The sequence below is a fragment of the Poecilia reticulata genome, chromosome 14 (genome assembly GCF_904066995.2).
Source record: "Poecilia reticulata chromosome 14, P_reticulata-male-v2, whole genome shotgun sequence".
NCBI classification, from domain to species: domain Eukaryota; kingdom Metazoa; phylum Chordata; class Actinopteri; order Cyprinodontiformes; family Poeciliidae; genus Poecilia; species Poecilia reticulata.
The window spans coordinates 28,895,838-28,908,156 of NC_088843.1; the positions used below are offsets into that span (position 1 = coordinate 28,895,838).

Genomic DNA, 12,319 nt, shown 5'->3' on the forward strand with positions numbered 1-12,319 from the left:
ACCCACCCTCATTACATTCTCATGGTCAGATGATGACGTAACCTTAGCTCCTCCCACTTTTTACAGGAATTCAGCTGTTTTTTCTACTGTATGTCTTATTTTTACTGTGTAATACATATGGAATTAATCTTCTACCACCTGACATAATATGACCTGATGATGAACTGTGAGGATGAACTCTGACTCATGGGTGCGTGGCCAACTGTCTGTCCTTCGCCCTATGCATATAACTGTCTGAATCACACACGCATCTTCCCATTGGAACCAAACTGGATACGTTTGACCTGTGTTCAATGCTAAAGAGCCCATCAGGTTTGAATTGTGATTTTACTCTACAGCGCCCCCTAGACTATCCCATAATCAATATCTCCTCTGTACATCGACCGATCTTCATCAAATTTGTGGTGTGTCGCCAGGGAACCATGCCGAACTGAACGGTGCAAATGCCTGGCGGACGCGCGCCTCAACTGTGCGAAAGGGTACGCGGTGGCAGGCGGGCGGCGGTGCTGGGTCTTCCGCGGTGGCTATAGGCCGGAGCGGCGCTTGGCTGCTCGGGCCGCTTGAGGCTCCGCGGAGCTTTAATTATGATTCTAACGTAAAATAATTGGCTTTTTGGGGGCTTTATCATATTCAAAACTCACCAAACTTGGCGGGCGCATAGAGATTGGTGAAAATTTACGTATTTTAAAGTCATCGCAAAAATCGCACAAGAAACTGCTCAATGGCGCCCCCTAGCAACGTTCAAAAGACCCTTTCCTATTCACTTACTTTATCGTAGAGACTTGAAATTTGGTACAGTTGTAGAGCTCCCCAAGACACTCAGAATTTACAATTAATGTCATAGTGCAAGTATCCAGGAAGTCGGCCATTTTGGATTGAAGTTCCGATTTTGAGCCCATTTGGCCGTTTACAGACATGGCATTTGATCGAACTCCTCCTAGGGATTTCGATCGATCGGCTTCAAACTTGGTCAGATTGTTCATAAGGCATGGCCGATTCAAAGTTATCAAATTCGTGAGTTTTCGAGCATGCTGAAGGGGTCGTTCCAGGGGTCAAAGTTCACCGACTCACCAGAATGTAATAAACTGTTATATCTCTTACAAATAAACTCACAGAGCCACCAAACTTTCTGTGTGTGATCACCTTTGGATGACCTACGACACCCAGTTGTGAAATTTGAGATTACCTAAGCCACGCCCCTTAGAACAGGAAGTGTCATGTTTTACTGCGAACGTTCACTATCTGACCCCTTTGACCTAATCAACATGAAACACTGTCGACAGACAGAAGACATGTTGGTGTGTCAGGGTGTCCAACCCCGTTTGGTTTGGATGCAGCAGGTGGGCGTGGTGGCATGGCGAAGTGACCTTTAACGCCGTCTCCTTACGTTTGGCCTTGAATTCCACAGTTTAAAGCCCAGCTGCACCAACTCACTAGGTTTGATACTTGTGGGCCCCTCGACAGGAATCCAGTGTAATTTTTTGTGGGCGTGGCCTAATGTCTCAACAGCGCCCCCTTGAAGATTTTAAATAATCAGCCCAAGCCATTATTTAACCTAGAATTATGAAACTTGGTACACTTGTATATATTGTCAAGACCTACAAAAAAGTCTCCTGGAGCCATGGTCCAAACCCAACAGGAAGTCGGCCATTTTGGATCAAAGCCGCCATTTGCTGTTTTTCAGAGACGTCATATTTGTTCGAACTCCTCCTATAGCGTTTGACATACAGACTTCAAACTCAGTGAGCAGAGAGTTCAGACATTAAAGGTCTAAAGTTATCACAGGAATTTTTGTATGTCAAAGCAATGTGGGCGTGGCTAAGTGCCAAACTGACTATTCGCCATAAAACATCAAAGTGACATAACTTCCACATAAAGGTCACAGCTGCTTCAGACTTCCTATGTCTCAATACTGACCAACCCTCATTACATTCTCATGGTCAGATGATGACGCAACCTTAGGTCCGCCCACTTTTGACTTGAAGTCACCTGTTTTTTCTACTGTATGTCTTATTTTACTGAGTAATACATATGGAATTAATCTTCTAACACCTGAAATTATATGACCTGATGAGGAACTGTGATGATGAACTCTGACTCATGGGGCGTGGCTAACTGGCTGTCCTTCGCCATATGCATAGAATTGTCTCTGAATCAAAACGCATCTTCCGATTGGAACCAAACTGGATACGTTTGACCTGTGCTCAATGCTAAAGAGCCCAATGGCTTTGAATTGTGATTTTACTCTACAGCGCCCCTAGACTATCCATCATCAATATCTCCTCTCTACATCGACCGATCTGCACGAAATTTGTGGTGTGTCGCCAGGGAACCATGCCGAACTGAACGGTGCGAACTGCCTGGCGGACGTGCACCTGAACTGTGCGAAAAGGTACGCGGTGGCAGGCGGGCGGCGGTGCTGGGTCCCCCGCGGTGGCTATAGGCCGGAGCGGCGCTTGGCTGCTCGGGCCGCTTGAGGCTCCGCGGAGCTTTAATATTATCATTACTATTGTAGATATTTTGATTTTGTGCTTGTTTCTGTATTTATCATCAAAATAATGAAAATAATATAAAAATAATACAGGTGTCTACGAAAAATGCAATGAACATTCAAGTTAAAATCTGTAGGCCAACAGCAGCCAATCAGAGTGGAAAAATATTCTTGTTCTTTGCCATTTTCTAGTTAAATCTTCCACAAAATGACCAGATAAAAGATGTTCAACATGCCAGTTTAAACTTTGATCTATTTGCAAAACGACTGAGCTCTGCAACATTAAAACATGGATAGAACTGTAACTACATTAATCATAACTCTTCTTCTCTTCAGTGTTTGTCAGTTTCTGGTGGTGCAGCTCTGTGCTGCCTTCAGGAGAACGGGACATCAGAGTATCATCCATAAAACTTCACCCACATGGCATTTAATGTGCAAACCAGAGCTTTCAGTGGAAAACTAAAGTTCCAGATCCTTTTAATGCCATAGAAATATGAGACAGAAACATGGATTATATCTTATATAGACCTGTCTATTGATTATAGATTAATAGTTTTACTGGACAGAAATTACAAAGAACAAATCTGGTTCTTAATCAAATCCTAATGAGTCAATTGAAAGTGTCATGGAGTCATCAGCCTCATGACATTAACACTGACATGAAAATAATATTGAAGAAATAATATATCAAATCTAATTAAAACATAAATAAGTGATCAGTTCTTTACTGTTATGGTCTGTAAGATATATTATTCTCAGTACTAGATGTGGTCTAAACAAACCCATGACACTTCAACAATATTATTTTACCTTTTATCTGGAAATAGTGTCTGTTTATTCTTGCCATCCAGTCTCTGTATTAATTATTGCTCGAAAGGTCTTGCCATACCAGTTTATTCCTCTGTATTTACTTTAGTTTCTTAGTTTATTCTTGCATTTTGTTCTTCATTCATTTCCATTTAGTTTCCTTTGATTAGTTTTATCCTCTCTTGGTTTATTGCTATGTCCACTTTAGTTTCTTTCAGTTGCTAGATTTATTTTATCGTTTATTGACCATCAGTAATCTTCACTCATCACCTGCTGCGCCTCCTAATCATCATGTGTTTCACATCATGTGTTGATTTTCACTGTTCAGCGTCGGATTCTCTGTTTTATGCCATAATTCACATCTAGTTCTTCGCTCCGTTTTATGTCCCGCTTCTCCTGTTTCAGAGTTTTGCGCAATGTTTGCGTCGTTCTTTTTTTTACAGGGCGGTTGGGAAGCGTATCGATGGGGAAAAGGCAGACTGACACAAACCTTTTAAAACAACGGAAACAATTTCTGCATTCTGATTATTGAAATTTAAAGTGCTGTGTTGTTCCATCACCCCCGTTTCATACCGGACCACTTACAGCACCGTGTTAACGCTATAAAATGAACGCTCTCTATCGTGGTATCACTCATGGAGGGATTTCTTTATTCCTTTAGTTAAATGGGTTCATTTTTCAGAGGGATACAAAGTGAGGGTATCGTGATTTTAGCTACCAGTAGCAGGAGAACGGAGCTGCGCAAAGAAGCTAACAGAAGCTAACAAACACTGAATAGAAGAAGAGCTGCCATCCATACAGTTGCAGCCAAGCATGATTTAATGTTACACAATACAGTTTTACCAAGTTGCTCAAGTCTAAACTGGAATTGTTGTGTATTGAAGGTGTAAAGTTTACCTTTGACCAAACGCCCCCAAAGGCATCCCAGCGCCCCCTTTTGTAAAAATGTCCCCAGCGCCCCTGCCATCCTCTGAACGCCCCTGGGGGCGGTACCGCCCACGTTGAGAACCGCTAGTCTAGATGCTGTTTCATTTAGAAAATAGATCAAAATAATGTTCTACTTAAACTTTAATAATTCAGCATTTTAGACAAATCAGTGTTTGATGGTAAAATGTAAAAAAATATGTATATACTAAATAGAGTTTTCTTCTACCACTTAAAACATTTGTTTCATTGTTGTAGAGAAATACCTTAAAACCTGGGGAAGTAAAAGCTGTATCTCTGGCTTATAATAAACTAATTAACTGAAAACACTGGAGACATTTTTTCTTTTAATGCCAAAATGTCAGGATCCCCTTTCATGAGATTATTTTCAATTCATTTCAGACACTTTTGAAGGCATCTGGCAGCAGCTTCATCCTTCAGCTGTAAAGTCACTGCGAAAACGTGAGAAGCAGCAACTGTTTCTATTGTCAATTTATGCAGTTTATATTGGGCTGAGGACAATAATTAGCAACATCATGTTATGTACAGCATTCTCCACAATGTTCGCCTTCTTTCCCAATTAAAATGTGTGAAATCTTCAAAATAATATATTTTGGTTACATTTGCATAATTAGAATAAAATATTTAGAATTATTTTTAGAAAGTGTACATATATTCAAGATAGGAAAAGAAATTCCATGTAAAGAAATAATTTGTTGCTACACAATCACTGGCAGAACATTTATCAGCAATTGTGAGTGATTGATCAGTCACAGCAAAGGATGCATCTGCGCTAAAAATATTACAAAGAACATGTGAAAAGCGCATGTCAATACAGTATTTTCGTCTAGTTTCTAGTGCACATATGTTAAGACATTTAAATAAGACAAATCTAACTTACAAATAACTTTTCAGCAAGATATAAGAGATCAGTAAAAGAAAGCTTATTAGTGAAATAAGGTTTGTTCTCAACCTTTTAGGGCCACTGCTCCCTCTATCCGTTACCCGGGTCTCTTACCGCCCCATCAAATAAGATGTAGGCTACCTCCACTGAATGTTATTGTATTGTTGCTGTTATGATGCTTATTTAATATTTCTGTATTCATCATAAAAATCATTACAGAAAAGTACATAACTAAATTATTAGTTTCCCAGAGAACAACCCCTCCATCCCCCGTGTGAATAGAAATTATTTTTATAGGTGTCAAAGAAAAATGCAATGGACATTCTGTAGCCATAACAGCAGCTAATCAGAACGGATAAAATAAAAAATAAATAAATAAACTTTTTAAGCTTTTTATGTTTCTGAGTTATTTCGTGACACTTAGTTGCTAAATCTTGCACAAAATTGCCAGATAAAAGATGTACAACTACACCAGTTTAAACTGAACATTAAAACACGGCTAGTACTGCAACTGTATCAATCAAAACTCTTCTTGTCTTCAGTGTTTCTGTCAGTTTCTGTGGTGCAGCCGGAGCTGAACTCCTCACTGTTAAACATCGAATTCTCCATTCAGGCCCTGATTTAAAATGACTTCACTGCTCCATTCTATGGATACCAGACTGACATAAAACCTGTTACAGCAGCAGAAAAAGTCCTGGTGTACTGCTAAGTAAAGTTTAAAAGCGATGGTATGACCATTGCATACTGGACCACTTAAAGCACGAATGTTAGCTCTGTAAAATGAACGCTCTCAACCATAGTGTTACAGATGGAAGGATTTGGACATTAAAACATTTTCAATATAAGTTGTTGCTATGATATGACCACACTGGCAAAGTATAAAATCTACATACCATAAATTTTGGAATAACCAACTGACAAGTGAATCACAGCAAGGCTATCAGTCAGTGTAAGTCTGAATTGATACTGCAGTGGCAGGAGCACAGAGCTGTAGAGAAGAAACACTGAAGAGAAGAGTGGCCATCGATGGAGACCTGGACTCAAAGTCAGCTGATTCCCCCTGGACTGGAAGCAAGTTTTTTGGTTTTTTACCTCAACAAGGCCAACTTCTATTATTCCTATCTTGATTTGATGCAGTAGGGCTCTCAGATCCCCCATCTGTTCCCTCTGCACTCCACCTTTTTCAGCTGTTGCAACTATTTAATCCATTGTTATTATGTCATAACGTGTTTTTCTGAGCATTTTATACATGTCACTGTTTACATCCTTATTATTTATTCTGTACAAATAAACATAATTATTTTTATTTTAAAGGTTACATAAAGGCTTGTTTATGTATTTATATTAGAGTAAAAGCCCCTCCCCCAAAGAAAACCAATGCCCCCCCTGCTAAAGTCCTCTGAGCCAGGGCTGCATCGATGCTGTATTAAAACATGCTTGGCTGCAAGCATGTTTTAATGTTACACATCACAGTTGTTTGCATGTAGCTCAAAGTCTAAACTGGTATTGTTGTGAATCTAAGCTGTAAAGTTAACCTCAAGCAAACGTCTCCCTTTTGTAAATATTTCTGCCAGGGCATCCTGGTGTCCTCTGAACGCTCCCGTTGAGAAATGTTGAGCTAGTGGAACAAAACCTTTGAACTTATAATGTAGGAATGTCTTGTTCCACTGCCAGACTATTTCATTTGTAATTAGTACTTTTAATCAATATTATGGAATTATTGACTTAAAACAAAACTAACTTATTTCTAACTTAATTTTGTTTCATTTTGAGTGTAATAAGATAATTGCACTAGAAACAAGACAAAGATACTGGGTACGATTTTGTGTTTTTGCAGTGTGGAAAGTGTCAGCTGCTAACACCTGCTACCAAGTAAACCATCTGAATGTTGGGTGAAGCGCCATGTGTTCCTATAATCTAAACGCAGCAGCCGCCTGCAGAGAAAATGTCACAACAAGTGAAATGCAACCATGAACTGGATCAAAGTGTGCAAACATACGTACATCATTTACTGATGCTGCTGCTCCGTCAGCTGTAGGCTCCTCTTTGGTCTCAGTAGGTGGAGCGCCACGCAGCACCTTCACCACATAAAGAGACGCACTGAAAGGAAACATAACATCAGCAATGAATTCACATAAATAGGTAAAAAATAATAATAAAAAAATCTGCTTTCCTCTGTGAACTCTGCTTTTCCTTGTGGGAGCGTTCACAAACATGAAGGGAGGCATGTGAGAAAGTTCAACATCAATTTCTGTAGCCTCATACCTGAAGTAGTACAGACACAGAGAGGAGTCCGACAGTTTCCGGGCTTTGCTCATCAGTTTGTCCAGCAGGTCGTGGAGCTCCCCCTGCCTGTCACCGGCAGTCCTGCAGTAAACTTTGGACCTGCACAAATGGTTCCTGGAAAAGAGGAGGAAAAAGTTCAAATTAGGTTTTAGATTATTAAATTATAAAGTTGCAAAAGTTTCAAACAAAGGGAAGCATCAACAGAACAGGGATTAGAACAAATTTAGAATCCAGAAAAACTACCTTAGCAAATACTTGTTAGACTCTTATTCCTCCAACCCAGAAATGGAATTAGACCAGAGGATTCTTAGCAACCCTGAACAGGAACACCTAGTTTACATATTTAGATCAACATCAGATTATTTTTCTTATTTTGCTGTTTCCTTTGGTTTGTTATTTTGTTTGTATTTCCTTTTAATTCCTGTAAGGCGTTTTATATTGCCTTGTTGCTGAAAATGTGCTGTATAAATAAAATTACATTTACCCTTTCCAGCAGTTATACCTGATGAGAGAAAATGTATTTTTTCTTTTAAAAGTCCTCTTTAAACTTCTACAATAATTGTTTCATTGTTACTTAGAGGCAGCAATAATGATTATTTTAGTAATCAATAAATATGTTGATTATTCTGATGAAAAGGGTAGCCACATCCATCCATATCATATCTTCTGTTGAGTATTAATTATCCAATCAATGTAATTAATCCTCAATATTTTGAAATCTGTATTTAACCAAAATATGAAAAAGTACAAAAACTAAACTAAAACTAAATAATACTTGACTAATAAGAATTAGCAAAACACTCTAGAAACTAATTAAAACTTACAAAAAGTCACAATGGAATAAAGTAACTATATTGAAAACCTCAAAACTATTATAATCCTGATCAGAACCTGATGAGACGGTTTCTACCTGAAGATATCTGCTGCTCTGCGGAGGAAGTCCTGCTCCTGCTGCTCACTCCCAGAGCTCATTCCTCTGTCGATGATGTTTAGCAGCGGCTCCACTAGACCCAGAATGAGAGGGCTGCCGGCCTGCCGGGCCACAAACACCTCAACCAGGTCCAACACCTGAAATGGACATGTTATCAGTGATAAGAGAGGTTTTCCCTACTGCATGTCCCAGGCATCTAAACCAGCCAATGAGATTAGTGTTGGGCAATAAATCAATGTTATTGATTAAATCATTTTAGTTTTTTAAGATTTCATTTTGGAAAATCTGTACTTTGTTTCGCCAGTGCACTTCTTGGATTTTCATACGTGTGATGCCAGATCGCCCAGAGCTGCCATTTAGTTTGACAAGCTTCTTTTACAGCTTCTATTTATTTAAACGTTGAATTCAGGTCAACTCTACAACCAAATGTCTGACTAAGATATTTCTTTTCTTTCTTTTTTAAGTGAAGGTGAAGTCATATTACTACAAATAGTATGGTGGAAAATTTTAAGGATACTATGATTATGAGTAAATCAATACAGAACACTTAAGATTACTATGGTTACTGACTGAATCAATGCATAACAGTGTCATGATTCTTGTGTAATGAACGTACTCATGAGTCTTCTGAAACTGTTTCTCTGAACTCTGCATTACAATAAAGTTATTCAATTGTTTCTTGTTTGCACCCTCAAGATGTCCTTGAATGTTTAATTTCCCTTATGAAAGAACATGTGCATTTTTTCTGTTTTGTAATTAAGTAGATTGTCAAACTATGTGAATGGAATGAAACTAAGAGCCATATGAATAAAATAAGTACTATATTTCCGCACTATAAGGCGCACCTTCAATGAATGGCCTATTTTAAAACTTTTTTCATATATAATGCACATAGAATAGACGCTACAGTTTAGGGTTGCACCCATATGGGACGTGATTTGTTCCATTCTCTACAAATGTGGATGTGTAATAATAAAGAAGTGGACCCCGAGTTCTTTATATAGTAGCTGCTCCAGTCATTGTTCACTCACGGTGTTGGTGTTGCAATATGTGCCCAACTGCTTTCTGGTACACAGACCAACCGACAGGCTGCCGCCGCAGTCTCTGTCTCTCCCCCCTCCACCCCCCTGGCTTTAAATGTACTGGGGCTGGTCCCTTGGTAACTCTAGTCGAAGCTCCCGGATGAATGTCTAAAGCCACTTTGTTGACATGAAGAATGTCAACAAAACAGTCCGACTCCAAGAGGAGAGCCTTCTGCGACTGGGCCGGGGCGTGGCCGGACGATGGTCACCCTTCTCCGTTCGCCCACAGCATGTTGGTGGAGAACGTGTGCTAATGACCTGCAGACGACCTGATTATCAGGTCGGTAGGTAGATAGGTCAGTCAACTTTATTAACAAACCAGCGTCTGACAACTATCCAGCATGCACCGCGCACTTCTTCTTCTACGGGCGAAAATGAAGTCGGCGGCTGCTTACCGTATTTGCTATATAAAGGCGCAACGGATTATAAGGCGCACTGTTGGCTTTGAGGAAATTGAAGGTTTTTAGGTGCCTTATAGTACGGAAAATACGGTAATTATTGATATGACAGGAACATTAAGCTTTGACACTTGGGTGGTGGGTGTGTCGATGTAGGCGTGACTGTCACCATCACCAAGTAAGAATGGGAAGGTTACTGGCTTTGTGTGGATGAGGAGGTGGGTGCACAGGGTGGCCACAGTTTCTGTGACCGTGTTTTGGTGCCGTGATTGTTTGGCCAGGTCAGTCTGTGTTCAGTCCTTGCAAAGTTTGAAGCATGATGATCTAAAATGGAATAAACCGATAATTGACTGAACAAAGCCTGGAGTAGATCGAAACGCATTGAACAGATGAGATTCCCCGAGTTCACCCAGCGCGGCCTCTACCACCACATTTAGAAACCTTTTGTATAAAACTGGGTGCTGTGTTCTGCTTGAAGCTCTTTTTCTCCTGGTTCAGTCAGCAGAGTCTTCAAACTCATAAAGATTTCCAATTAAATACTGATAAAGATATATATTCTTACTCTGGTTCTTGAAACAGTTTTTCTCACTCTTTGCTACATAATTGGCACAACAACAATCATAATGAAATGAGGATACAGTCTGAAGATAACCAGAATAAGTCGTAATATTATGAGTAGGCCTGTCACAAAAAAATAAAAAATTCTGGGTGATAAATGTCACAGAAGTTATTGCGATAAACAATAATATTATTGCTTTGACACCATTTTCTAGTAATAATGGTAATGGCAAAATAATGCAAGAACATTGAACATTATTGATCATTAACATTTAGCACTGGAACTGGAAGACATTTTAAATCTGATGTCTGTTTAAACAAAATTGTCCTTCAAAAAAGGGTCTATTTAAGACCAATGCACCAGACTGAAGAGTTTGTCATCCAGTTTTTGGCAGAAGAAAGAAAAACAATAAACCAACAAAACATTAATTATGCAAGCTATTTTTCCTCATTGAAACCTTTTTTTTTTTCTAGAAATTTTAAGACTTCTTCTGGTAAATGCATCTTAATTCTGCTAATATATGATTAATTTCTCGTAGTTCGTACAACTTTTTTTTATTTCAATCATCTCAATACATGATTGAAATAAAAAACACTTGATTTTTTTTTTTGTCATTTGCAATTTTTTTTTCTTTTAGAAAATAAGCATAAAAGAAAACATATTAAAACCAGATGTTGTATAAAAAAGACTGTTTTGATGCCATCTTGGCCAGCTCTAGCTGAGGGCCATTACTTCATCTTAAAGTCCCGGACCAGACCCCTCTCTTTCTGCAGCTTCATCTTCTCATTTTTCTTTTCCTCAATCTTTCTTTTGTTCTGAGAACAGCGCTGACAGCTCTTATCGAGCTGCATCATAGCTTCATCATCCAGGTCTTCCTCGCTGCTGGCATCCTCCTCAGTGGCCTAAATAAGCAGCATATTATACTAAAATAAGATAAAGAGGTTTGGACTTGGAACCAGACAGGAAGTGCTGACTGGATCACTCACCAGAGCGTCTGCTGCTGCAGGACCTTCATCAGCTCAGGCGAAAGTTTTGGTCCACTTCTCCCTCCTGCATCTCTTTTCCTCCTCCTCACCCTCACTTCCTCATCAGAGCCTTCTCTGACTCATCATCCTAGCCATAAAATATTTTTGTAAAATCAGTCTCTAATCTGTAAAGTGTGAAACAACAGAAGAGGGAAAGTCTGTAACCTCCATGTCTTCATCTTGTTCCTCGTCATCATCAACCTTCAGCTTTTTGTGTTTTGTTTCCGTCGTCAGTGACGACTACAGCGCCGTCTTCCTCATCTTCCTTGTCTGGGTCCAAGACCTTTCAGAAAAACACAGCAACACTTCCTGAAAAAATTCACACAAGCAGTAAATCTGGTTTTTTACATCTGACTAAAAGTTATACCTTTTTCTCCAATTTCTAGGGCTGCAACTAAAGTGGTCTTAGTTAGTTACTGATTCATTTATTGATTATCTGATGACTAATCGGCAAATACTCATATCTTCATTAAGGCTTTTAATATATTAGAAATACATTAAAAAAACAACAAATAAATCAAATGTATGTTTTTATATAAAATAAAACATTTTATTGCCTACGATGCAACAACATAGCAATCCTTCGTGATCTTGAACCGCGTAAAGCTAAAGCTATGCCACTTCAGGTGTTTGGTTATGAATATATGTAGACAAAAGTGTTTGTTTCTTAAATGTAACATGTATTTTACAAAAACAATTGCATGTTTTTGTCTTAAAAACATGCAATTTTAAGTCAAAACATGCTCAGAATATTTTGTTTCAGCAGATGCCCTTTTTGAGTCTGCATACTTCAGTTAGCAATTAATTAATTACTAAATTAGTTGACAATTGATGATTTATCAAAATTAATTCTCTTGGCCTTAATCTAATATTCAGTTATGGCAAAATATTGGCATGCGGTGTCCGGCGTGG

The 12,319-nt window shown here is 38.9% G+C and overlaps 1 protein-coding gene across 1 annotated transcript in view; it reads right to left on the reverse strand.

Moving 5' to 3' along the window:
* mybbp1a (MYB binding protein (P160) 1a) overlaps positions 1–12,319 on the reverse strand; it is a 45,631-nt gene that overhangs the window by 16,354 nt on the left and 16,958 nt on the right. Inside the window, exons 13-16 of the mRNA XM_081615902.1 lie at positions 11,135–11,284; positions 8,323–8,519; positions 7,392–7,526; positions 7,130–7,226 (exon numbers count right to left, since the gene is read on the reverse strand). Of these exons, the coding sequence (XP_081472028.1) occupies positions 7,130–7,226; positions 7,392–7,526; positions 8,323–8,519; positions 11,135–11,284 (579 nt within the window). The remainder of the gene's footprint in view (positions 1–7,129; positions 7,227–7,391; positions 7,527–8,322; positions 8,520–11,134; positions 11,285–12,319) is intronic.